This window comes from Chelonoidis abingdonii, chromosome 5 (assembly GCF_003597395.2).
Source record: "Chelonoidis abingdonii isolate Lonesome George chromosome 5, CheloAbing_2.0, whole genome shotgun sequence".
In the NCBI taxonomy this organism is placed as follows: domain Eukaryota; kingdom Metazoa; phylum Chordata; order Testudines; family Testudinidae; genus Chelonoidis; species Chelonoidis abingdonii.
Window position 1 is genome coordinate 57,330,993 of NC_133773.1, and position 27,860 is coordinate 57,358,852.

The 27,860-nt window shown below is 40.5% G+C and overlaps 1 protein-coding gene across 1 annotated transcript in view; it reads right to left on the bottom strand.

Annotated features, from left to right (window-relative positions):
• Positions 1-27,860, bottom strand: part of ZNF827 (zinc finger protein 827) — a 133,296-nt gene that overhangs the window by 43,183 nt on the left and 62,253 nt on the right. The window contains exons 6-7 of the mRNA XM_032764889.2: positions 6,923-7,162; positions 6,164-6,221 (exon numbers count right to left, since the gene is read on the bottom strand). Of these exons, the coding sequence (XP_032620780.1) occupies positions 6,164-6,221; positions 6,923-7,162 (298 nt within the window). The remainder of the gene's footprint in view (positions 1-6,163; positions 6,222-6,922; positions 7,163-27,860) is intronic.

The following is a 27,860-nucleotide window of genomic DNA, read 5'->3' on the forward strand; positions in this document are numbered from 1 at the left end:
AAGATAATTAGGAATGGAGTTTTATACAAGTCAAGAAATACTCTGTGTGGCTATCTTTTGATGTGGTATTCTGCAACTCAGCTAAAGTTTAGTTGTCTTTCCTTGTATACTCCCCTATCCCGGACAGTATTATAAAATAATCAAATGTAAGAGCAGGAAAAAATTGTTGTAACTGACCAAAATGGTGCCTTCTCAAAGACTGCAGAATACAAACACTTTTTTGAATTGACTTTGATCTGACTTTGAAAGTATATCTTTATTAACCGTAACAGTTAATAAAAAGTTAGGTTTGATATCGATTGTCATACGTCATAGAGTAGTTTTGTTTTGCATTCAACTAAAGACATGAACAGAAACAAGACTTGCCTACAATACAGGTACCAAGATGTACACCAAAATTAAAATAGAAAAGAACAGTCTATTTGTTGGAAAGTCATTCTTTTCCCCTTGCATGTTCAATATGATTTCACCCAGAACAAAATAAAAATTACATTTAAACCTGATATCTGCTAAATTGAGAATATATAATAGAGACAACTGTATTTTAAAAGGCATCATGAGGCAGGATGGAGGAAGTGACTGTTTCCAGAATAGGATTAACCACATCCACATTGTACCATCACAAGTAATTAGTAATTATGTACAGAACAAACCCACCATACGTTGGGGTGGGGAAGTTTGGAGATAGCTAAACATTCTCACAGAAGCAGCAAAGAATCCTGTGGCACCTTATAGACTAACAGACGTTCTGGAGCATGAGCTTTCGTGAGTGAATACCCACTTCTCATAGAGTTGATTTGGCCAACTTAAAAAAAAATTGATTAAATAGAAATTGTAAAGAAACACATTGCTTCTGTAAAGAACTGGGAACCTTTTCAGACCAAGGAACAAAGTATTGGCTTTTATGAAGTGTTACACTGCGAGGAGTCCAGACTCAGAGCATATGTGCCAGCAGCACGCCCAAGCAAGTTACTCCTGCTGGTCTGAATACAATAATTGTCAGTCTGAAGACTGACACAGATATACATTTTCTGTCATAATCTTCTCCTGTAGAGAGAGGACAATGTGATTTCTACTGATGTGGTCTGAGTGAGAGGCTTGCATTCACAATGACAGAGTATTAGCCATTGGGAAGCTCACTGATCATTACAGTTAAACTGATCCAGTAAACCTCTCTCTACTTTCCCCATTCACTCTCTTTACTCTCCTTATTGTACTGCATGGACATTACCCAGACGGAAGTTAAAGAAATCTAATACTCATAGTTGCCAAATTTTGTGCTGCTCCACATCACATTTAATCAGCTAATTTTTATATTTACTAAGGCTGTCAAGCGATTAAAAAATGTAATTGCGATTAATTGTGCTATTAAACAATAACTAGAATACTATTTATATAAATATTTGTGGATGTTTTCCACATTTTCAAATATATTCATTTCAATTACAACACAGAATACAAAGTGTACATGCTCACTTTATATTTATTTTTATTATAAATATTTGCACTGTAAAGATAAAACAAATAGTATTTTTCAATTCACTTAAAACAAGTATAGTAGTGCAATCGCTTTATCATGGAAATTGAACTTACAAATGTAGAATTATGTGCAAAAATAAACTGCATTCAAATATAAAACAATGTAAAATTTTAGAGCCTACAAGTCCACTCAGTCCTACTTCCTGTTCAGCCAATTGCTCAGACAAACAAGTGTGTTTACATTTGCAGGAATAATATTGCCCACTTCTTCAACATCACTTGAAAGTGAGAACAGGAATTCTCATGGCACTACTGTAGATGGCATTGCAAGATATTTATGTGCCAGATATGCTAAAGATTCATATGTCCCTTCATGCTTCAACCACCATTCCAGAAGACATGCGTCCATGCAGATGATGGGTTCTGCTCAATAACGATCCAAAGCAGTGCAGACCAACACATGTTCACTTTCATCATCTGAGTCAGATGCCACTAGCAGAAGGTTGATTTTCTTTTTTGGTGGTTTGGGTTCTGTAGTTTCCACTTCGGAGTGTTGCTCTTTTAAGACTTCTAAAAGCACGCTCCACACCCTGTCCCGATCAGATTTTGGAAGGCACTTCAGATTCTTAAACCTTGGGTTGAGTGCTGTAGCTATCTTTAGAAATCTCACACTGGTACCTTCTTTGTGTTTTGTCAAAACTGCAGTGAAAGAGTTCTTAAAATGAACAACATGTGCTGGGTCATCATCCGAGACTGCTATAACATGAAATATATGGCAGAATGCGGGTAAAACAGAACAGGAGACACACAATTCTCCATCAAGAGATTCAGTCACAAATTTAATTAATGCATTATTTTTTAACAAGCATCATCAGCATGGAAGCATGTCCTCTGGAATGGTGGTCAAAGCATGAAGGGGCATACAAACGTTTAGCAGATCTCGCATGTAAATACCTTGTAATGCCCGCTACAAAAGTGCCATGAGAACCATCTGTTCTCACTTTCAGGTGACACTGTAAATAAGAAGCGGGCAGCATTATCTCCCGTAAACGTAAACAAACTTGTTTGTCTTAGCGATTGGCCGAACAAGAAGTAGGACTGAGAGGACTTGTAGGCTCTAAAGTTTTACAGTAACTCCTCACTTAACGTCATCCCAAATATCATTATTTTGTTATGTTGCTGATTAGAAAACACGCGTGTTTAAAGTTACGCAATGCTCCCATATAATGTTGTTTGGCAGCTGCCTGTTTTGTCCACTGCTTGCAGAAAGAGCAGCCTGTTGGAGCTAGCCGGTGGGGGCTTGGAACCAGGGGGGCCGGCAGGCCCCCAATCAGCTCCCCTAAGTTCTCTGTGCAGCAGCCACCCAGCAGGTTATCAATTATCAATTGACGGCAGTTCAGCTGTCCCTCCCCCTACTGCTGTGTGTTGCTCCTGCCCTCTGCCTTGGAGCTGCTCCTGGGAGCCTCCTGCTTACTGTGCGGTGGAGACGGGGGAAAGAAAAGAAGGGTGCCGGCTTTAGGATGTGCAGGGCCCAATTCGAAAGAGCTGCCGCCAAAGACAGTGACAGCAATTTGGCAGCAGCTCAGTCGGTTGCCGCTGTTTCCAGCGGCACTTCAGCAGAGGGTCCTTCCTCAGCAGCAGTTGTCTTCCAGGGCCTTATCTTGCGGGGCCCCTCTTCTGGACACTGTGGGGCCCTCTGAGGCACGGGGTCCGATTCATGGGAATCAGGGGAATCAGCCTAAAGCTGGCTCTGCCTGTACCCCATCTCCACAGAGCAGGGGGAGGGGCATGACAGGGCTCAGGACAGACAGAGCTTGCTGGCAGCAGCTGCTGTCTCAACTTGCTGATCTACTTAAAAAGACAACTTACTTAGAGTGGGGTCAGCATAAAGGGGCAATGCGCGTCCCCTCTTTCACACACATGGTGTATGTCTCTGTCTCGCAAAAAAAATTTCTCTGGAACCTAACCCCCCTTATTTACATTAATTTTTATGGGGAAATTGGATTTGCTTAACATCATTTCGCTTAAACTAGCAATTTTCAGGAACATAATTACAATGTTAAGTGAGGAGTTACTGTACATTGTTTTTGAGTGCAGTTATGCAAGAAAAAAAATCTACATTTGTAAGTTGCGCTTTCATGATAAAAACATTGCATTACAGTACTTGTATGAGGTGAACTGAAAAATACGATTTCTTTTGCTTATTTTTATAGTGCAAATATTTGTAATAAAAATAAACTGTACACTCTGTATTCTGTGTTGTAATTGAAATAAATATATTTGGAAATGTAGAAAAACATCCAAAAATATCTAATAAATTTTAATTGGTATTCTATTGTTTAACAGTGTGATTAGAGCTACGATTAATTGCAATTAATTTTTTATCACAATTAATAATTTTGAGTTAATCACATTCATTAATTGTGATTAATCAACAACCCTGATATTTACAAATAATTTGCATGTAACCATAAACATAAACTTATGGTCAACACCAGGCAGTAGCTGAAGTAGGGCATGGAGCTGCACAAAACTTGACAGCTGAGGCATGTGCACATGCAGCCCACTAAACAGTGTACATTACATGTTCCCTTCTGTGCCCAAGCCTTAGACAATGTGAGTCTGTTACAGCTGTCAGCCTGTCTGTTTAGCTCAACCTCAGAAATTTTAACTCTGTAGGTCAGTGGTTCTCAAACTGTTGTACTGGTGACCCCTTTCACACAGCAAGCCTCTGAGTGTGACCCCCTTAAATCCACCCACCAGTGCCTATCTCAGTACCCCTCTGGTGGCGTCTCTCTCTCTAGCTCTCCCTGGGCTTTGGTCTTTAAGTAGTCCAGCCCTGGTATGTGGCTGTATCCCCAGGGCTTCCTCCCTGGAGACACTACCTTCATGCAGCCCTCCCAGGCTCAGTCCCTACTCAGTCCTAGCAACCAGCCAGGAGCTTCCTCAATGCTCCCACGGTCCCTGCTAGCAAACTGTATGGGGCCCTGCTGCTCTTCCAGGCAGCCAGGCCTGTAGTCCTTTCTTCTCCTGCTCCAAGCAGCAAATAACTACAGGTAGTCCTCAACTTTACAACGTTAAACTTACAACGAACGGCACTTACGACATTTATAAATTATCATGTTTCAACTTTATGATGTCGGTTTCGACTTTACGGCACTTGAGCCGACATTGTTCCTATGGCCCTGATTGGCTGCTTTGCCTGCAGCCACTCTAGCCTGCTTGGAGGACCTCTCACTGCTCCTTTCCTGGGATTGGTGTGGCAGAACCCTGAGGCCTCCAACAGGGGGCCTTTGGGCCTAGTCCACCCCAACTCAGTGTTGTACAAGTATTTGTGAGCTAATATACTCCAAGGCTGGCTGAAGAATGGTAAAAAGTTCGTGTCCATTAAACCCTACAAACTTATTTCTCCTCTAATTGAGCACAGGTATGAGAACATTATGGAAAATGGATTCAAAATGTGAAAATGGCCAGAGAAGTGAAACTTTTTGAGGTGAGCAAATTCTCTCTAGATACCTACACTTCACTGCATACCTTATGCAGTTTAGCTTGTAACATGAATTTGGAATTTCTAGGCTCACAGAGCAGAGTATTCATTTGACACACTGAGATCCCAGCTAGTCTTATCTTAAATATAAGCATAATTAAAATACAAAATCCTGAAGTTAAGCTAGGTACCAGCTCCCAGAGAATAAGGTCATTATTAATTCAATGTGCCCTTTTGTTTATTCTCTTAAAAAGATTTATAAAAAAGTGCTATTCATATACCCCTTTGAATATATATTGTACATAATGTAAACATTCATTCAAACTGAATGGCAGAGTTAGAAGAGGAGGTTTGGCAATACAGTTTTTAAAAAGGTTTCCCAGCCTCCATTTACTGAAGAGATCAGGAAGCTCCTTATATCAGGGACATAAGTCACCATTCCTCATTTAAACAAACGCCTTATGGGCTTGTTCTCATGCAACATACTGTACATCAGCCCTCTAAGAACATATAGGCTGGTTGAATCATACGTTAGTTGTCTTAATACTCTGCCAATTTTGCCCCATTTTCCTAACCCTGACAGTTAGTCTACATCAAATATTTCATTACCTTTTACCTCTCACAATCTGAATAGACTTTTAAAATTCATACCTGAAGTAAACTACAAGGGTTCATCTCAGCGGGACCAAATCACAAAATTGAACTGTTATTTGAGAAATCTGAGTTTGTCAGGAAAATGAATCACAAGACATGGGCCAATACAAAAAAGGTGTTAAAAACTGTACTGTCAGATAATTCCTCACTCACCAATTGTAACAGATATTCTTTTAAATTATAATTTACTGAAATAACATTTTGTTTTGTACTTGAAATTGATTTTCCTAGATTATTTTTTCTGCAAATGTCCACATTTGGTCAGGGGAAGGAAGAATCATTTCCACAGGTAGCTCTGGTATGGAGTTTCCCTTGCCAGGGTCCCATCTTGTCTCATTTTATGGCTTCATAATATGCACTGATTTATAGGCCTACTTTTTTAAGTCATATGTTACCCTGGGCACAGAAAACTGTCTTACATGTAGAATATGATATTACAGTTGTGAAATGGTGTCATTTTAAAGTATGAACTGCAAAGTAAAGTATGAACTGCAAAGTATGAACGTGCAATTTATGCTGCAACACTGAATGGATGCTACTTACCTGGTTGTGGTTCTGATGGTGTTATCTTTAGTGTGATTGTGCTCTTTGCTCACCTTTTCTGCAGAAGAACAAAGATAATGTAAATTAGCACGGGAAACCCATTTTTTCATATTTTTAATTATTTTATATGCTTGCTGATTTATACTACAATACAGGAAAACTTTTATCCAATAATTAGAATGAGCTAAAAACATTAGAATCATTTTTATTTTAAACTGTAACTATCCCAATATTTGTCTTGCTTCATATTTTAGCATCACTATCACAAATCTTGCATTCATTCAATTTATGGCAATGATAACCTTTCTGTGTTCTCCACTGCTTGCCCCCTCTCTGAGTGGGAATCTGTAAAGCAGGCAGAAGAACTATTGATGCTGCAGCCATCAGGTGCTTATTCCAATAGATGTCGTGCACAGAAACCCTCCTTTACTTTATTTTCAGATCTGTATCTACCAGCTGTCAGGAATTATTTAATTAGCTTTCAAGACACAGGAGCTGAACTCTGGCTTTTCCAAAACAGTTAAAATGGTATGAAACTGCCCTGACTGACAACATGCAAAACCATATTCTAAATAGCTAAAGAATTCTTGGCCAATACTATGGGGAAGCTTTTGAATTTCAAATGTAAGGCGTAGAAGAAAGTTTCACGTTTCTATTATTTTCTATACCATACTAGACTTAACTTTGTGTAAAATCTTCTTTTGTTCTTTAAATTCCACTTCCAAATAGCACTGTGGCAGTTATATCTACTGTCTTTACCTGACAGTTGGAAGAGGAGCTCTGAAGCCATCTTCACTGATATATCCTGGCTGAAGAGGTTTCTCTCCGGGAGCATTCGGCCCTCTGGTACCTTTCGTATGTGTTCAGTAATCTCTCTCCCTAATAAAGTGCTGTAACCAACAGTCTGGCTGGGTGAAATTGAGGGCTGGGACTCATGAATGTCAACTTCCATTGGTTCTTCTTTAATCTTTACCACCTGGGTTTCCTTGTAACTTTCAGCTGCAAATATGTTTTAAAATAAACAAAAACAACAAACAAAATTGTTTAATTCAATTAAAAATTGTCAAAGCAAGTAAGGAGGAATAACAAATACTAGTTTTACATATTACTAGGGTATCAGCATAAAACAGGACTGAAAGCAAGTAGCGGAGTATAGTGGTACTGGCCTGGTTTAGATTTCTGGAGTGGAGAGGGGGAATTATTATCCACCACATCCATTTTGATTGAATTGGCATCGTTAGCACTACAAAAAGTAATTTTCCCTCTGCTGATATTCAGCCCCTCTTGTCAACTGTTGGGAATGGACTACACCCACCCTGATTGAATTGGCCTTGTTAGCATTGCCCCCCCGCTCACACACATACTTGGTAAGGTAACTCCCATCTTTTCATGTGCTGTATATTTATACCTGCTTACTGTATTTTCCACTCCATGCATCTGATGAAGTGGGTTATATCCCATGAAAGCTTATGCCCAAATAAATTTGTTAATCTCTAAGGTGCCACAAGGACTCCTTGTTGTTTTTACTGATACAGACTAACACGGCTACCCCTCTGAAACCTATCCGAATTATATTCATGAGACTATTTTTCTAAACAGAGATGGGAAGATAGCCCAAAAATGTATTTTTGTTTTTAAAAAACTATAGTTATTTAATTTACTGTCTGTGGGCACAGTCATATTCTAATTGGCCAAGGTTTTTGGTTTTTTTAAATTATGTCACAACTGTACACCAATTCCCAAAGGCACACAGCTGAAACCTTATCAGATACACAAAAGTTATCCTACGCACATGTTAAGAACAAATATATTAGGAGGAACATTTTTGTGCCTCCTCTCTTTCTTAAAACCCATTTTCTATAACAGGCATAGGAATTTTGTCTTAAAACACTACAAAACCATAGTACCCTTCCTGCTCGACTCGCCAAGTCCAATTTTCTCCTCTTCTGTCTTCTTCCCCAGTGCCCTAAAACGTGGCCTTCTAAATTAAGAAAATGAGGTGATAATCTAAAAACCAACTCTCAGTTCAGTTTTCTACAGTGTAGGTACACCTAGATTATTCTTGAATGCTGTGATGCAGCTGCAGGATGAAGTGACCATATTCCCTTGAAATACTGGCTCCCCTCTACTTCAAAAGGACCTCAATTGTTCTTCTCATTGACTTACAGTATCCACTAAACCATATCTAAAGGAACTTTTCTGATTTGTAAGTTAACCAATAAGAATGCTTTTTCTCCACAGACCTAACAACCTCCCTCCTACTTTGCTCTGAAAACTGAGAACTGAACAGAAGCAAAACAATGTTGATGCTCTTTGATGTGAGTTGCTTTTGACACAATCCACCACGAGATGCTGCTTCACCTATATGTCCTGGCAGGAGTGGATTTAAATTGTGCTTAGCTAACTGTGCTCTTTCCTTTCCTTATGATCACCTAGAGTGATGACAGGCAGCTGTTACTCGATCCTTAGACCTCTGACATATAGTTTCACAAGCCTTAGTTCTGTCACCCTTCTTGTTTAGTATTAGAGGACATCATGAGATAAATATTAGCTATGATGACAGCAATAGATTTGATAATATGTCTCTCTGCCTATTTAGATATTTATACAGTCCTCATCACCATGGTGTCTGAGGATCTCACAATCATTAACGGATTTGTACCTTCACAATACCCTGGTGGAGCAGGGAAGTATTATTTCCATTTTACAGATGTGGAACTGAGGCACAGGGTAGATAAGCAAATTGTCCAAGTTCACATAGGAAGTCCGTGGCTGAGCCAAGGACTGAATCCTGGTCTCAAGTGCCCTATCTTCTAGGCCAGTCTTCTTTCATAAATGCAGCTCTGCAACTCTTTTACTTAGCACAAAGTGGCCCAGATATTTTAGCATATGTAGGAAATTAGAGCCTGGATAAAGAACAGCTGGCTCAAATTGACCCCTAAACAAACAGAAGTAATACTAATAAGAAGAGAGAAACTCTTCAAGAAACTAGTAAATTCTGCTTCCTTACCATCTGAAGTCTGGTAGCTAACATTTTGTAACATTTAGTCATGCTAGATTCATGACTAACCCTGGACATCCAAACAGCGGCAGTAACCAAAAATACTGCCTTCCTTCTCTGGCTAGCATGAAGCCTTTGTCCCTTCCTTTCAGATGATGGAATCTGCCTCAGCAGTCCATGCATTTGTCAGCTCCAGTCTAGAATACTATAACACCCTATGTGGCTCTAGACAAAAATTCAATCTGCACTGGCTCTTGTTCACTCCAGATTTACTTCACAGTCTGATGCTGATCTATAAAGCCCTTAATAGGACAGGGCCACACTATCTCAGTTATTTCCATTCCAAAACTGGTCAAGGCAGCTGTAACTGTCCAGCACACGGTACTGGGAGAGCCCTGATCTACATCAGCATTCCAGCCTTTCAAAGATTCATAGAGTTTAAGGCAAAAAGGGACCATTAGCTCATCTATTCTGACTTCTTGTGTATTGCAGGCCATTAAATTTCGTGCAGTTATCCCTACCTTGTAATCACCTCAAAGAATGAAATCAAGTTTATTTGATGTGACCTATTTTCCATAAAACCATGTTGACTAGCATCAATTATATTACTATAACTTAATTATTTACCAATTGAACCTATTATCGCCTTTTCCATTACATTTGTGTGTGACTGAGATCACACTAAACCAGTCTATAGTTACTTGGATCATCCCACTTGCTCTTTTTGAATACTGGAAAAACATTAGCTCTCTTCCAGCCTTCTGTTAAGAATTAACAACAGCAGCTCAGAAATCTCTTCAGCCAACTCTTTTAAGACTCCTGAGTGCAAGTTATCTGGGCCTGCTGATTCAAAACGTTTATCCCTAGGAGATGTTGTTTAACATCCTCCTTAGTTACGAATGGACTGAAAAGTACTTCATCTTCCTCATGTGATAGGCATACATCAAACTGCTTCTTTCTGAATACAAAACAGAAATATGTATTGAACACTTCCTGCCTTTTCTGCATCAAACATTTTACTGTCCCCACCTACTAATGAGCCTATACCATTGCTAGGATTTCTTTTGCCCCCATTGTACTTAAACTCCTTCTTACAGTCCTTACTGCCAGCTATGGATTTTTCCCTGTTATTAGCTTCCTTTATCAATTTTCCTCATCATGAATTCTAATTTATGCTATTTCCTATTTGTTTCCTCCTTTTTCCATTTGTTAAAATAAATATTTCTAATCGTTGCTTTCACTTTGCCACTAACCAGGATAGGCTTTTAGCCAAAGTTGTCCTCTCCTTTTTCTTGATTGTGGAATCATGGCTTTTTGATCTAATAAACTCTTCTTACAGAGCTTCCAATTTTTGTCCAAATTCTCCTGTCTCAATCTCAATTTTACCTCCCAATCAATTTCATTCATAATTTTCCTCAGTCTTTCCTCATTGTCTGAGTTCACCAGAGCACCATGGTGAACTGTGTGTGTAGTGTGGTACTAATAGGTATTTGTGGGTCAGAATATTAATTGGTGTAGACTGTTGGAAATCATAGCTGCCACTAATCTGTTCCCGGGGAAGGAGGAGGATACAGCCTACTAGTGAGGTTTGGAAGGTTAGGCAGTTCCTCTTTTCCAATCTTTTCTTCAAAGTATAAGGATATTAGGGATGTTTTTAAAAATAAAAACTACCCTATAGCTGTTTCAACTTCAGTTCACCAACAAAAGTTCACTGATTCAACTAACTTCACTTGGTAGTTATTCTGATTCTGCCTTCTCTGTTTCCCTCTGTGCTAATGAAGGATGTGTTTACATAGTACCTTCCTTGATTTCCATTTTTCTCTAATCTTGGCCATCAAATCTTCAAGCTGTCATGCATTTTGTCCTGAATTCCTAAATATTTACAGAATATTGTAAGGTAGAATAACATGGTTCAGCCATTCACAATGTCATGCAACCCCAATATAGTCCTAGTGCTTTTATGTGGCTTTAGTACAAACACTAAGTTTTCATAGATGAACCTTTTTCTTGCAAGATCAAGTTGACTTATTCACCAATTCCTTTGAATAAGATTGTGGAACTGGAAGCGGAACTGGGTTTTTTTTGTTGTTAAATGGAGAAAAGGGGCTTTATTATTTGCAGCACTAATAGAAATGAAGCTAGCAGTTAACAGCTATTTGGGAATGTTCCAAGAATGATTTACATGAAGTGTTTTCTTTCCTTTCTTATGACAACCTTTGTGTGTTTTTTGAAAAAAGGCCAAACTGATAAAAATTTCCACCATTCATGATCCACCTGATTTATTTCAGCCTTAAGAACATTTTATATTGAGTTCTCAATGGAAAGCCAGGTAGAAATACTATAATTCAATACTATTTTTTGCTCTATCAAGCATATTTCTTCTCTTTCCCTAAAGCTTCTCTCTGCCTCTCATTATACGCCATAGAAAATTGTATCAATGATGAATGGTAAAAAATAAAATATAGTGTCTTGAAAGTGAACTCGGAAGGTCTACATCAGTTATCATTATTAATCAAAATTTCAGGTAACTTGGAAAACAAATATGTTCCTCAGATGTGTGACATCCAGAGTTCTGGGACCAGCCTTCAAATTTAGGGCAAGAGAGACGGGCTAACCTTTGCTGCTCTGCATCTCTTTCAAAATATTCTATTTCTGTTTCCATTCCATACAGTTTAATCCCTTGTCCTGCTTACCCTTTTGATTAAGAGACACCGACATAAGCCGGGTAGAGGCAAGCATGGAATAATACAAGCGCTTTCTTTCTCTCATGATCAGGGGAGACTTCCACAGCTCAAACTAACTTTACACATTTGAAATATTTCTCTCTTCCTTCCCTATCTTATTCTAGGCCCCATTCCAACCTGTCAGAAAAAAACAAAGAACAAAAAACCCCAAGAGTCATGCTTAGCCTCTTTCCTAACAACAAAGCAAAGAAAAAGTGATACATAGCTAGACTAATTTTATCACAAGACCTGAGTAAGAGGAAGCACATAGTCACGTTGTCCGAGCAGACGATCACGGACCATGTTGTCACACTGAGTCACAACATGGTCTCTGGTTCATTCTTGCCCTGGGGTTAGGTGGTGAAGCAGTATGAGTCAGTCCTACTCCTGGCACAGATTACTATTTCTGCACCTGCTCAGATTTGCTGGCCCACATGGTCAGGGAGGAAATGATGTCGATTCCCTGCCCACTCCCTACCCACTTGCACAGGTGGGAGAGTAGTACTGTGTGGAAGTGGTTTTCCCCTGCATGCAAGGGACTAAGAGGCCCCTTGCATCACTGCATACCTTTACACCTGGTCAGAATTGGGCCCAATATTATTAGGAATGAAGTTAGCACATTGAAAAGACTAAGATTGAATATGTAACAGAATGACTACTTTGATTTTCCTTTTATTTTGCATTACACCTCATAGACTCATAGGTCAGAAGGGACCAATATGATCATCTAGTCTGACCTCCTGCACAAGGCAGGCCACAAAACCCTACCCATACACATTTATAATAACCCCTAACCCATGACTGAGTTATTGAAATCCTCAAAATTGAGATTTGAAGACCTCAAGCTGCAGGGAATCCACCAGCAAGCGACCCATGCCCCACGCTGCAGAGGAAGGCGAAAAACCTCCAGGGCCTCTGCCAATCCGCCCTGGAGGAAAATTCCTTCCCGACCCCAAATATGGCGATCAGCTAAACCCTGAGCATGTGGGCAAGTCTCACCAGCCAGCACCCAAGAAAGAATTCTCTGCAGTAACTCAGTTCCCATCCCATCCAACATCCCCTCACAGACCATTGAGCAGACTTATCTGCCGATAATCCAAGATCAATTGCCCAAATTAAACTATCCCATCATAACATCCCCTCCATATACTTATCAAGCTTAGTCTTAAAGCCAGATAAGTCTTTTGCCCCCACTACTTCCCTCGGAAGGCTGTTCCAGAACTTCACTCCCCTAATGGTTAGAAACCTTCGTCTAATTTCAAGTCTAAACTTCCTAATATCCAGTTTGTACCCATTTGTCCTTGTGCCTACATTAGTACTAAGCTTAAATAATTCCTCTCCCTCCCTAACGTTAATCCCCCTGATATATTTATATAGAGCAAGCATATCCCCCCGGAGCCTTCTTTTGGCCAGGCTAAACAAGCCAAGCTCTTTGAGTCTCCTTTCATAAGGCAGATTTTCCATTCCTCGGATCATCCTAGTAGCCCGTCTCTGAACCTGTTCCAGTTTGAATTCATCCTTCTTAAACATGGGACACCAGAACTGCACACAATATTCCAGGTGGGGTCTCACCAGCGCCGTATATAACGGCACTAACACCTCCTTCTCCTTGCTGGAAATACCTCGCCTGATGCATCCTAAAACCGCATTTGCTTTTTTAACAGCCATATCACATTGGCGGCTCATAGTCATCCTGCTATCAACCAATACCCCAAGGTCCTTCTCCTCCTCCGTCGCTTCCAACTGATGCGTCCCCAACGTATATCTAAAATTCTTATTATTAATCCCTAAGTGCATGACCTTGCACTTTTCACTATTATATTTCATCCTATTACTATTACTCCAGTTTACAAGGTGGTCCAGATCTTCCTGTATAGTATCCCGGTCCTTCTCCGTGTTAGCAATACCCCCCAGCTTTGTGTCATCCGCAAACTTTATTAGCACATTCCCGCTCTTTGTGCCAAGGTCAGTAATAAAAAGGTTAAATAAGATCGGTCCCAAAACCGATCCTTGAGGGACTCCACTAGTAACCTCCTTCCAGCCTGACAGTTCACCCTTCAGTACGACCCGCTGGAGTCTCCCCTTTAACCAGTTCCTTATCCACCTTACAACTTTCATATTCATCCCCATCTTTTCCAATTTAACTAACAGTTCCCCATGCGGAACCGTGTCAAACGCCTTACTGAAACCTGGGTAGCTGGGCAGGGTTAAATTACCATCACGGTTTATGCACTATTCAAATAAACTTTGATGGCCAAATTAACTTGTAGCATGACAGAGCCGTTCTCCTGGTCTCCAAAATATAGTCTGTTGTTCACTTAAAAATACACTAGATGAAGCACCATAAAAATACTGCAGAGAACAACTGTCTATGGGCAGTGGATGGACTAGATCAGTGGTTCTCAAACGTCTTGTACCTGCAACTCCTTTCACACAGCAGGCCTCTGAGTGCAACCCTGCCTCCTTATAAATTAAAAATGGGGGCGGGGAGGTAATTTTAATTTAATTTAACTGGGGCTGTCAGCTCCACGCATGTCAGGGCTGACAGCTGGAACCCTGCCACGTATGGGGCTGACAGCTTGTCACCCCCAAGCAATAACATGGTGATCTCATGAGGGGTCGCAATCCTGCAGTTTGAGAACCCCTGGACTGGATCAGGGTGGCCAGCCTGTGGCTCCAGAGCCACATGTGGCTCCTCAGAAATTAATATGCGGCTCCCTATATAGGCACCGACTCTGAGGCTGGAGCTACAGGCGCCAACTTTCCAATGTGCTGGGGACTGCTCACTGCTCAACCCTTGGCTCTGCTCCCACTCCACCTCTTCCCATGTCCTCGCTCCTCTGTACCCTCCGCGCAACCTTCTGTGCACCACGAAACAGCCAATCAGGTGGTGTGGGGAGGCGCTGACTGGTGGGGCTGCCTGTGGATGGGAGGCACTTGCAGCTGGGGGTGGGGTGCTGATGGGGGGCTGCTGTCATATTACTGTGGCTCTTTGGCAATGTACATTAGTAAATTTGGGCTCCTTCTTAGGCTCAGGTTGGCCACCCCTGGACTAGATGATCTAATTTTGGACTGATTTTCTGTTGCTAACTTACATGATGCCCAACTAGTTTAACGAAATAAGGGAAACTTACTGTGTCTATGAAAGCACTAACATCAAACCACCACAGAGTTGTTACTTTACACAGCAGTAAGCCTTTCAATCAGGTGACCCATAAAACCCTCATGTACAGCTATTCATATCCAGAGACACTATTTTCCACCTCAGTCATGAAAATAGAGTACTGCATATGGTTTATTTTGGTCTGAAGTGCATTCATTATAGGTTACACCGTTACAGGCTCTTTTGTGTTCATGAACACATGAAACTGTAAAGTAGTAACATTCAAAAAAACCAAATCAAACCATAAGTGGGATCCTAACAGTCTAATTGTAGCACAATGCACTGCCGTGGTGAGAGTACACAGACCAGCATTCAGCTCCAGAGATTTATCCCAATCCCCCAGGCAGCAGGGCCTGAGAGTTGTGCAGAACCACACTCTAAAGCAACGCCCCCTCTGCTCTATTCAGAACTAATACTGACTAACTTCAGAAAGATCATGTCCAAGTTTCTTCCATCAAAAGGTTGGGCTGCCACAATGAAGAGCCACTAAGATAGAAATAAAGTGGAAAAGAGGAAGACAAGTAAAAATGATCACATAAGATCTCATTCCAACAAAATAAGCCTTTTCGATGAGTTCATTGATTCCATAGTATCTTAAAATAGAAATGGAGCTAACTCATGAACTGTCAGCTCATACAAAGTGTAAAAAGCCCACCAATGTTAAATTACTGAAATTACAGTGCCTCCATGCAAAATAAAGTTAGTATCAATATACCAATAAACCTATTTTGCATACCATCTTTCATTTGATGGTCTCTAAGCACGTTACACATGGTGGGGAAAATAATGCCCACCAATGGCTATTTCTTTCAGGTTATACTTTATAAAAATACATTTTATTTACATAGAGAAAAAAAATTAATCACAATCGCAGTTTTAATCGCACTGTTAAACAATAAAATACCAATTTAAATTTATTAAATATTTTATATTTTTCTACATTTTCAAATATACTGATTTCCATTACAACAGAGAATACCAAGTGTGCAGTGCTGCCTTTATATTATTTTATTACAAATATTTGCACTGTAAAAATGATAAATAAAAGAAATAGTATTTTTCAATTCACCTCAAAAAATACCGTAATGCAATCTCTTTATCGTGAAAGTGAAACTTACAAAGGTAGATTTTTTTGTAAAGTAACTGCACTCAAAACCAAAACAATGTAAAACTTTAGAGCCTACAAGTCCACCCAGTCCTACTTCTTGTTCAGCCAATCGCTAAGACAAACAAGTTTGTTTACATTTACGGGAGATAATGCTGCCAGCTTCTTGTTTACCATATCACCTGAAAGTGAGAACAGGCGTTCGCATGGCACTTTTGTAGCCAGCATTGCAAGGTATTTACGTGACAGATACATTCATATGCCCCTTCATGCTTCAGCCACCATTCCAAAGGACGTACTTCCATGCTGATGACGCTTGTTTAAAAAAAAAATTACACATTAATTAAATTTGTGACTGAACTTGGGAGAGAATAGTACGTCTCCTGCTCTGTTTTACCTGCATTCTGCCATATATTTCACATTACAGCAGCCAGTCTCAGATAATAACCCAGCACATGTTGTTCATTTTAAGAACACTTTCACTGCAGATTTGACAAAACGCAAAGAAGATACCAATGTGAGACTTCTAAAGATAGCTACATCACTTGACCCAAGGTTTATGAATCTGAAGGGCCTTTCAAAATCTGAGAGGGATGAGTCGTGGAGCATACTTTCAGCAGTCTTAAAATAGCAACACTACGATGTGGAAATTAGAGAACCTGACCCATCAAAAAAGAAAATCAACCTTCTGCTGGTGGCATTTGACTCAGGTGATGAAAGTGAACATGCGTTGGTCTGCACTGCTTTGGACTGTTATCAAACACAACCACTCATTAGCATAGATGCATGTCCTCCAGAATGGTGGTTGAAGCATGAAGGGACATGTGACTCTTTAGTGCATCTGGTACATAAATATCTTGCAATGCTATCTACAATAGTGCTATGAGAACGCGTGTTCTCACTTTCAGGTGACATTGTAAACAAGAAGTGGGTAGCATTATCTCCTGCAAATGTAAACAAACTTGTTTGTCTGAACAAGAAGGAGGACTGAGTGGACTTGTAGGTTCTAAAATTTTCCACTGTTTTATTTTTGAATGCAGTTTTTTTTGTACATTATTCTACATTTGTAAGTTCAACTTTCATGATAAAGAGATTGTATTATATTACTTGTATGAGGTAAATTGAAAAATACCATTTCTTTTGGTTTTTATAGCACAAATATTTGTAATAAAAATATAAAGTGAGCATGTACACTTTGTATTGTGTTGTAATTGAAATCAATATATTTGAAAATGTAGAAAATATCCAAAAATATTTAAATAAATGGTGTTCTATTATTGTTTAACAGTGAGATTAATTGTGATTAATTTTTTTAATCACTTGACAGCCCTACTATATAGTTATTTAAAATGTCATGACTCAAGTAGTAAAGACTGATGTTCGCAACACCATAAGTCTCCAAAAATTTGGTTTCCAGAATAATTTCAGATATTATACCTCAGACCTAGAATCTTTGTGTCTGAGAACCAAGAGCCTGAATTACCTGATTATTAGCTGGGATGCCAGTCAGGTTCCCATGCCAACTGGCAATTCTGGGGGAAAAAATCTTCCTTGAATGTCTGATAAATTGGATTTGTGCATTAGTTTTCACAATCAAGTGGACAGGGGTAACTAGTGGGTCAACTTGTACTGACTCTTCAAAAGCATTCAATATGGTGAATCAGGCATTTTGTTTTACTAATTGTTCTGATTTGCTAGAAATAAACATGCCCTAAAACAGCTTCAATAAATCCTCAATGGTAGGAAACAGTTGGTGAGCCTCAGAGGTTCAGCTTCAGTTACAACAAGTAACATCTGATGTTCCCTAGGACTCTGTGCTTGATGCTTTATTCTACTGTAACTTTTTTTTTCTTACTGATATTTTATGTAAGGCAATGTTGATAAGGCTGAAATCAGTGCAACAGGGTTTTGCATAAAAGAACAAAATTGGAAAATGGCTAATGTTTTGAGTTTCCACTTTAACAAAATCCCATGCTGTAGCATTTTATAACTAAAAGATCCAATTTAGTAACAACTGGAACTAGAAAAAACTGGCAAAGGGAAGTAAACCACCAATATAAGGATACACCAGATTCACACAATATACATTTCACTTCTTTTTAAAATTATAAAACTGTGGATGCTAATTTTAGAGATTCTGATTACAGGATTATCAACCCTGTAAGATTAAAAAAAATATAACTGAAAAGCAGGGGCAGCTCTAGCTTTTTTGCACCCCAAGCACAGCAGGCAGGCTGGCTGCCTTCGGCGGCTTGCCTGCAGAAGGTCCGCCGGTCCTGCAGCTTGGCGTACCTGCCACTGAATTGCCGCCGAAACCGTGGGACCAGCGGACCTCCCACAGGCACGCCGCTGAAGGCTGCCTGAATGCCGCCCTCACAGGGACCAGCAGGGTGCCCCCCACAGCTTTTCGCCCCAGGCACGTATTTGGAGCACTGGTACCCGGAGCTGCCACTGCTGAAAAGTGTTTTAAAGTCTACACATGCATTGAGCAATGTTGTTGCTCACACAACACATTCTAATAAATATAGTTCTCTCTTATTTCAAGATTCATCTACTGAACTTCTAGAATTTCTGTGGCTACTTACAGATTCACAAACACTTTGGCTCTTATTCCCCTACCTGACCGCACTGTGTTCTATGCAGAAATAAGCAAAGAAAAGAGGGAGACACAAAGGTGGCTTCATGCGAACTTTGCATCTCCTGGATTCTGGGAGCACACAGGGACTGTATGGCTTCCTGGCAACAGTCAGAGCATCTCCAGAGGCTACTGTAGTTTGCAGTCTTCTTCAAAAGGTTCTGTATGGGTTTCACAGCAGCTCATAACAGCTTCAGTGTGACAATCTTGGGTACATTCCTTCTTCACTCAGCTCGCTACTATGCTAGAAAAGCATAGAGCCATTCCAATGGCCCTATACATCCAGGGAAACCCTTACTCCAGGCAATTCCCCATATCCATACATCCAGTTTTATCAACTTTGGCTTCTGTATGGTGGTTGAACACTATAGAGGGACAACAGCAGCGCTAAGGATCAGGGCTCCTGCTTTTTGTTTAAACTTTTCTCTGAAAGTTAACAAAAAAGGTACACTTAAACTGTGGACATTAGCATTTGTTATTCCAAATGACCTCATCTTTTAAATGAATATGCTTTTGAGAGATGTCAAGATTATACTTACATTAAAAAAAGTAAGGTCAATTATAATCTCGGATCCAACCTATTTTAAAGATTGATTATCCATTAACATCTACTAAACTTTAAGCTCTGTCCAGTTGTGATTAATATGCTTGTACATCCCTACGCACACAAACTTTTCCAACTAGTGCCTTTTGCATTTTGTAGAAAAACTGATCTCACAGGACTTCAGATACACATTAGAAAAGTGCCACTTTTGCCAGATGGTGCTGCAGCTCATGTTTTGCACTGCTGTGTGGAATTCAGCTCAGCTGTCCTTCTTGGCCTCTCTGCTCTCCACATACGCTAACAAGGTGATGTAAAGGTGGCTCGGTTTCCTAAGCGATTCCCTAGAGGGATGCCTGGAGCTGCTTGGTCCTCATAACCAACAACAGTCTGGCCTGCTAGCTGATTGTGCCAAAAGTCATTCCCCTTGCTCTAAGAAGCCCTCTACTGGCCAAGAGGGAGCTTTACCCATTAGGTTTAGTCGGGCAAGGAGTAAAGGATATTCAGATTCTCCTCTTGTTGTACCACTTAATAACAGAGCTTAAGGTAAGTTACTGGTTCTTATTCTTGCAAAACTGTATTGGAGTAGAATAGCTGAATGTATGTTATTATACTGACTAACCGTTGCATTCTGGTTTCTGTTTGCATCAAGCCACCACTGCATTCAGGTTTCCATATGTTCCACAATATGTCACAATTTTAGGAGCAGACATAGTCTTCGCAGGAAGGTAAATTTATCTGGCTGATTAGGCCAGACTGGTAAGGAGGAGATTTGTAAGATTCGTGGGTAGCTGGGACCAAAAGACATGCCAGCAGAGACTGTGTGGAGTTTACATAGGCAGACTTTAGGGTGGCAAGGGAGGGCGTTGCACCCCCAAAAATTGCAAGCCTCAGAGGCAGGCAGTCTGAAGCCTCATCTACACTGCTACTTCACAGCGCTGAAACTTTCTTGCTCAGGAGTGCGAAAAACACCTCTCTAAGGCAGCAAGTATAGACAGTGAACCAGTGCTATGCCTCTTGTGGGTTTTTTGAGAACACTGGAAGAGCTCTCTCCCAGTGCTGCGCTGCGATCACATGTCACATTAAAACACTGCCGCGGCAGCGCTTTAGCGTTGCCAGTGTAGACTAGCCCTAAATGACTGAAAGTGTAGATTTTCTACAATTGTTTCAGTTGTTGTATTCAAGAGGTGGTAACAAAGTTACTAATATCTCTCTTTGAGAAGATAACTGGAGTTTTTTAGACAAAGGAAATGCAATAGGTCTAATCTACCTTGATGTCAGTAAGGCACCTGATACAGTTCAACATGAGAAATTATTAGTTAAACTGGAGAAGATGGGGATTAATATGAGAACTGAAAGATGGATAAGGAACTGGTTAAAGGGAAGACAACAACAGGTCATACTGAAAGGTGAACTCTCAGGTAGAGGAAGGTTACTAGTGGAATTCCTCAGGGATCAGTTTTGGGACTAACATTTTTATTGCTGACCTTGGCACAAAAAATGGGAGTCTGCTAATAACACTTGCAGATGACACAAAGTTGGGAGGTATTTCAATACGAAGGAGGACCAGAATACCATACAAAAAGATCTGTAAACTGGAGTAATAGAAATGGGATGATATTTAATAGTGCAAAGTCATGCATTTAGGGACTAACAACAAGCATTAATTGTGGACCTCTCAGTTGGAAGTGACAGTGAAGGAAAAAGCTGATCATAGGATAACTATAAGCCATCAATGTGATGCGGCTATGAAAAGGCTAACACAGTCCTGGGGTGCATCAGGCAAGGAATTTCCAGTAGAGACAGGGAAGTGTTAATACCATTATGCAAGGCACTGGTGAGACCTGATCTGGAATACTGTGTGCAGTTCTGGTCTCCCATGTCTAAGAAAGATGAATTCAAACTGGAACAGGTGCAGAGGGCTACTAGGATGATCTGAGGAATGGAAAATCTATCTTCTGAGAAGAGACTAAAAGAACTTGGCTTGTTTAGTCTAACTAATAGAAAGCTGAATGGAGATATGATTACTCTGAATAAATACATTGAAGAGGTGAATACCAGAGAGAGACAGGAGTTATTTAAGTTAAGCATCAATGTGGACCCCAGAACAAATACATATAAACTGGTCGTCAATAAGTTTAAACTTGAAATTAGGTGAAGACTTCTAACCAGCAGAAAGGTGAAGTTCTGGAGCAGCCTCCCAAGTGGAGCTGTGGGGACAAAAAACTTAACTGGCTTCAAGACTGAGCTTGATAAGTTTATAGAGGGGATGGTAAGACAGACTGCTACAATGGCATGTAGCCCATTGGTGATTGCCTGTAGCAAAAAACCCCAACAGCTGGAGATGGGACACTAGATGGGGATTGCTCTGAGTTACTACAGAGAATTCTTTCCCAGATATCTGCCTGGTGGGTCTTGCCCACATGCTCAAGTTCTATCTCATCATCATATTTGGGATCGGAAAGGAAGTTTCCCTTGGGTCAGATTGGCAGACACTCAGGGGGTTTTCGCCTTCCTCTGCAGCATGGGGAATGGGTCACTTGCAGGTTTAAACTAGTGTAAATGGTGAATTCTCTGTAACTTGAAGTCTTTAAATCATGATTTGAGGACTTCAGTAACTCAGCAAGAGGTTAGGGGTCTATTACACGAGTGAGTGGGTGAGGCTCTGTGGCCTGCAAGGTGCAGGAGGTCAGACTAGATGATCATGATGGTCCCTTCTGACTTTAGTAAAAGTATCTGAGTAAGAATATACATTACAAATTTAAACCTAACCAGTGTTCTATAAGTGACTTGCCACAAGATGTCAGAATATGTTAATATTAGAGCTGAGTGGGTCTAATATTTATTTAATTTTCTTTCTTGCTATAGGAATTAGGTAGAAATAGCTGACAGAAGCATTGTAAGTTATGCAAAAACACCAGAGTTTTCAGTTGCCTAAGTAGTCCGTGGAATCACGGTTAAGGTGGTGCACCCTCCTCCCCCGCATCTGAAATGGCACCCCTGTGGGCAGGCAGGGGAATTTGTCTCCACCCTCCCGATGCGCAGCCCCGTTGGCCTGACTGGAGCCGCCGCCTCCCCACATATAGAAGTCAAACTACACCTACGGGAATCTGTCTCAATGATGGCTCTAACCTTCTCTACAGAGGTGGAGCATGGCTTAGTGTAAGCCGTGTCCAGGCCAGGGGGGTCCGGATGGTAGCTCCGGTTGGGTAGCTATTTTGACATTGAGGTCTGTCATCCAGGACATAAAAAAAAAGGGCAGCTCATGCTTGGGCTCAGCTATTAGACACTCTTTGTTACAAAGACTCCTGCTGTTTGTTTGCATTCTTCATGGTGGTTTATTTAATAAAGTTGCAGCATTTGAGACAAACATGAGAAACAGACATACCCAAACTTACTGTTACTTGCATCTAAGTGGCATCTTAATTAGTGGCCTTATCCAAAACCTACTGAATGCAATGAACAGCATCCCTTTGACTTAGTGGGCTTTGAAAGGACCTGCAGACCTTCACTCAGGGGATTTATTCTCATTTCCATGCACAAACGATTTAATTCAAACAATGAAAGTCAACAGCAATGTAAGAAGTGAAGAGTGTCCTTGTTAATCATTTCAAACTTTAAAAAGCAGCAAAGAGTCCTGTGGCACCTTATAGACTAATAGACATATTGGAGCATGAGCTTTCGTGGGTGAATACCCACTTCGTCGGATGCATATGCTAGTAAAATGTGCCTTGTGCTCCTCCTGAGTCCTCTGGCCCCTGTTTGCAGCACTCCTGCCACCTGCACCTCCCAACTGCTCCCCTGAGGCTGCGGGTGAGCTTCCCTCCCTGCTCTCCTGCTCCCCACAGCTTCTACCTCCGCAGTCCCGTTCCCATGGAGCAGCCCCTCCACAGGGGGTGCACTGGTGCTGAGCTGCCTGAGTGCCCAGCCCTGGGGCCCTCTGTTGCTGCGGGGGCCCCATGCCAGGGCACTATGTGTTTCATGGTAAATCCGCCCTTGATGATGACTCCTTCTGGCCTTAAAAGTATATAAGTGGAGGCACTGGGGATGAGGGAAGGGGGAGGAAGATTGTAGAGAGTAAGCCCGCCCAGCACTCACCCATATCAGTGGCTCCTGGGCCCAGCTCCCTGCTCCAGGTGTTGCACTGGTTACAGCACCACCCAGGTTTGGCCTGGCCATCCCCTGGCAATTGGCCACCCTCCATCATCACTGCTCACTAAAATTGGATCACATTTGAGTGGTACTGCAACCCCTTGTGCCAGGTTGCAACACCCATAATGGGGAGCCAGGCTCAGCACCAGGGGATGGGAGCAGCTGCTGCAGGGTGAATTGGGGTGGGCTTACTCTCCAATACCTGTACACCCAAAGGACCTCCTCTCCTAACCGGGCCCACAATCCATTTAGAACCTTCCTGTGATCCATTGATGTGATCTGCCATTTGGGAAACACTTTATTAGACCTTGGTGTGCTGGAAGAGAATTCTAGGTATTAACATGCAATCAGCTTGCCACGCATCTCTTTTTCCATACTCAGTTTCCTGAAAACAGTGATTTTTTTTCCACCAGAAACTAAATTTGCAATCAAATGAGTTTTTCTCCCCTGCAATTAGGCACTATATTTCCACCATTGCCTGCTCTTTGGCTGAGTCATTAAGGATGTTATGAAACATGACAAGTCCCGTCCCCAGATAGAAGTCCATTACTATTCATGTTCTTTTGGGGCTACATATTTATGCAATTGCCACGGAAAAGCCTATTAAGTTAAATGAATGTACCATGGCCTGATATAAACTTTTAACTGAAGTGTAGACATTCTGGCTTGAGCTGAGCTCTGGGAGTCTCCCTCCTTGTATGGTCCTAGAGTCCAGGCTCCATCTCGAGCCCAAACTTCTACATTGCATTTAAAGAGCTCCTTAGCTCACACCCCACGAGCCTAGTCACCAGGCACGGGCCACCCATGGGTGTCTAATTGAGTAGACATATCCTTCCTTTTCTATTGCTTCTTAAGTCAAGGGGTTTAATATAAACAAATTCTCTTATCGGGGTGAGGCAGCCTGTCACAAACAAAAAAACCAACCATAATACATCATTGATTGCAGGTATATAACTCACACTGAAGCCTGTATTTATAAGTCTGTCTCAGACACTGTATGTTACATAATACCTCTCTATTTCTGATGCTTCTGTTTTTTGTTATTTATCTGCCAAAAACACTGGAAGTTTGTTTTGGGCAATTAAAGGTTTAGCAGAAAAGCCAGCCCTTTTATTTCAGGATAACTTTGTGCCATGTGCTCCCAAAGAGTTTTCTTCAAACACCCACGTGCTGCTTCTTTGTATAAAAATGTCAGCCTTGCACTGTTTCAAATTACTTCGTCAATGGACAATGGAAGATAAATAACTAATACTTAGGACTTTTCAGTAATAGAGCTGAAAGCGCTTTACCATGATGGCCTTAATTAGCCCCATTTTACATATGGGGAAACAGAGGCAGAGACAGGTTAGGTGACTTGCCCAAGGTCACGCTGGAAGTTACTGGCAAAGATAGGAATTCACTGACACTTCCAGTCAGGTTCCCAATCCACTAAACCATGCTGTCTCAGAAAGAGAAAGAAAATCATGATTTTTTTTTTTTTAGCATAAGATCCAGATTTTCTACTAAAAATATTTTTGACTTCACCTGGGTTTGAGTGGCAAATATCCCTCTTAAACAACGAACAGACTTTCTCTGTGTGTACCACAACAATTAAGAATTTGACCAAATCATTTTTCAGCTCACACACTTTCAAGACAGAGTTGACTCAGTGGAATTGATAATTTCCTTACTATCTGAATGATTTTAAGACTGTATAAAGGAGAAAAAGTTTTACATATTTCCAGGTCCGTGACAGTCTTTGCGCAAGACGAAAAAGCATACAATGATTCTGAAAGATAATACATACAGAAAACATAATCTCTATTGTTTCAGTAGAAAGGAGTATTTTGAGTGTAACATTAGCGTGTAAATGAAAGTTAACAAGACAAGTTGCATTGGCTACTGAAATTTACAAGAAATGCCTGCAGCAAGACTGGATGCATTAAACCCGTATCAGTGGGTAGCAATCAATTTCTCCAGGATCCCTGAATGGGCTCCTGTCGACTCTGGAACTCCACCAGAGCAAGCGGCGGTAGCGGAGTCGACAGGGGGAGCCGCGGACATCGATCCCGTGCCGTGAGGACGGTAGGTAATTTGATCTAAGATACTTCGACTTCAGCTACGTTATTCATGTAGCTGAAGTTGCGTATCTTAGATCGATCCCCTCCCCTAGTGTAGATCAGCCCTTAGATGAGTACAGTGCAGTGCTTGAATAATTTACTTCAACGTTTTGGGGATAAACTGTTGCTTTTCTGTATTAGAGAATGGACAAAATTGTAGAAAAGTCAGTTTAGCTACATTTGAAAAAACAAGACTTTTTGGAATGTTGTGACATTATTGGATTAAAATATGACTATATAGATCATTGTTGCAACCACTATTATATATTTACAATGAATCTTGTACAAAATGTGGCTTGTAAGATATCTGTGAAAAGGTTATGATTTGCTGATTATGATTATGCTATCTGTATGCTTGTATCATTTTCGTATTGGAAGTTATAGGTACTGGCTCTATACCTGGATTTCAAAATGTTTGCTCCTGGGGTAATGCCAACGAAGTAGTTAGCCAGCACATTTTGGAGGGACTATTCAAATTGAGTGGCCCATCAAAAGGACACTTAACTCGCAGTGGGAGATGCCCATCTACACTGAGCGGATTGTCTTATAAGCGTGCTGTCTGGAATATAGGTAATGGTTTCCTGCAATGACTGAGCGAAATTGGGCATGAACATGTGACTTGCCCATGTGACTCCCAACATTCTGTAAAAAGCTCTAATGTGCTACACTTTATCTGCTCTATGTAGACCTTGCTGACACATTCTAAATGATACCTAGTTTGTACTGATATAGCCCCATTTGAAATCACACCCCTCTAGTGCGCTTTGCTGGTGCTGTGTAGACAAGCCCCAAGAAAAAATTAAAAAGGACTTTTCATTCGTGAAATATTTTTCAACACAACCCACATGACCTCTATCCTTATGCCCCTCGAAAGCTGTCACAGACTATAAAACTGAAATGTTTAACCACTAACACAGTATAACCTCATCCACAGGCTAATTTAGGAATATCAACTGTTACAATGCAGTATGTGTAAATAAATCTCAATTAATTCCTTACTTTTGAAACTATTGATCAGCCAGAAATACCATCAGCAAGCTTTGCTGAATCACTGAAATGATCACAGGAGAAACATTTTCTTAATGCATTTCTTACTTGGAACGTTCAGTCAGTTTCCAACTGAAAATATGTAAGATTTTATATAGTCTCTGAAAATTCCTTTTGAGTACCAGATGTGGAGGGGCCAACATGATTTCATCCGATTTGAATAGATATTTCAAAAAGGAATATTCTAACCTACTATAATAAAAACCAACAAAACTGTATTTTACAATAAGACAAAGAGATTCCATGTTAGCACTGTTATTACTCAGATGTCACTGTCATGATTTATAGTATCTCCAGAACACTGGAGGAATTCTATTAAAATACAGAACTATTACTTTATTGAGTATAAACACATTTGTAAGTATGAAGAAAAATAGAAAACCACCATTTAATATCCATCAGATTGGAGGGTTTTATCACTAGAACACCATGATTGGAATTCTATCTATTTCTATTCAAAACACCGCCTACGAGTAATGATAGCATGCTATGTCAATACAAAACACATTTTATAATGTTCGGTATTCTATGGGAAATTCCCACCCCAAAACCCAAGTCAGTAATTTTTGCATTATATATAATAAATCATTCATTCAAAGTGGATGCTTCCAGACTAAAGCATTTCTACAAGCGTGCGTGTATCTTTGTGTGTCTCTCACTTCCTGCCGCCATTGGTTCTAACCCTGAGACGTCCACACTGAAAGGATGAATTGAAAACAAGAGATAACAGACATTGGTTAGCTGCAGGAGTTTAAGTAGGGCTCTCAATTTAGGTTCAGATTTGACAATTTGAAAATCTTGTCAAAGAATTTTAGACAGAAATGGCAGAGATCACAAAAGTCCGCTGGTGTTCCTTGTGAGTCTTTGACATAGCCAAACTACAAGAAAAACCTCTTCCAATTTTTGATATGGAGATGTGAATCCTAGTTTTCAGACTGGAAATAAGGCACACATTTTTAACAGTGAGGGTAATTAATCATTGGAACAATTTGCCAAGGGTGATGGTAGATTCTCCATCATGGACAAATTTTAAATAAAAATTAAATGTTTTCATAGACTCATAGACTCTAGGACTGGAAGGGACCTCAAGAGGTCATCGAGTCCAGTCCCCTGCCCTCATGGCAGGACCAAATACTGTCTAGACCATCCCTCATAGACATTTATCTAACCTACTCTTAAATATCTCCAGAGATGGAGATTCCACAACCTCTCTAGGCAATTTATTCCAGTG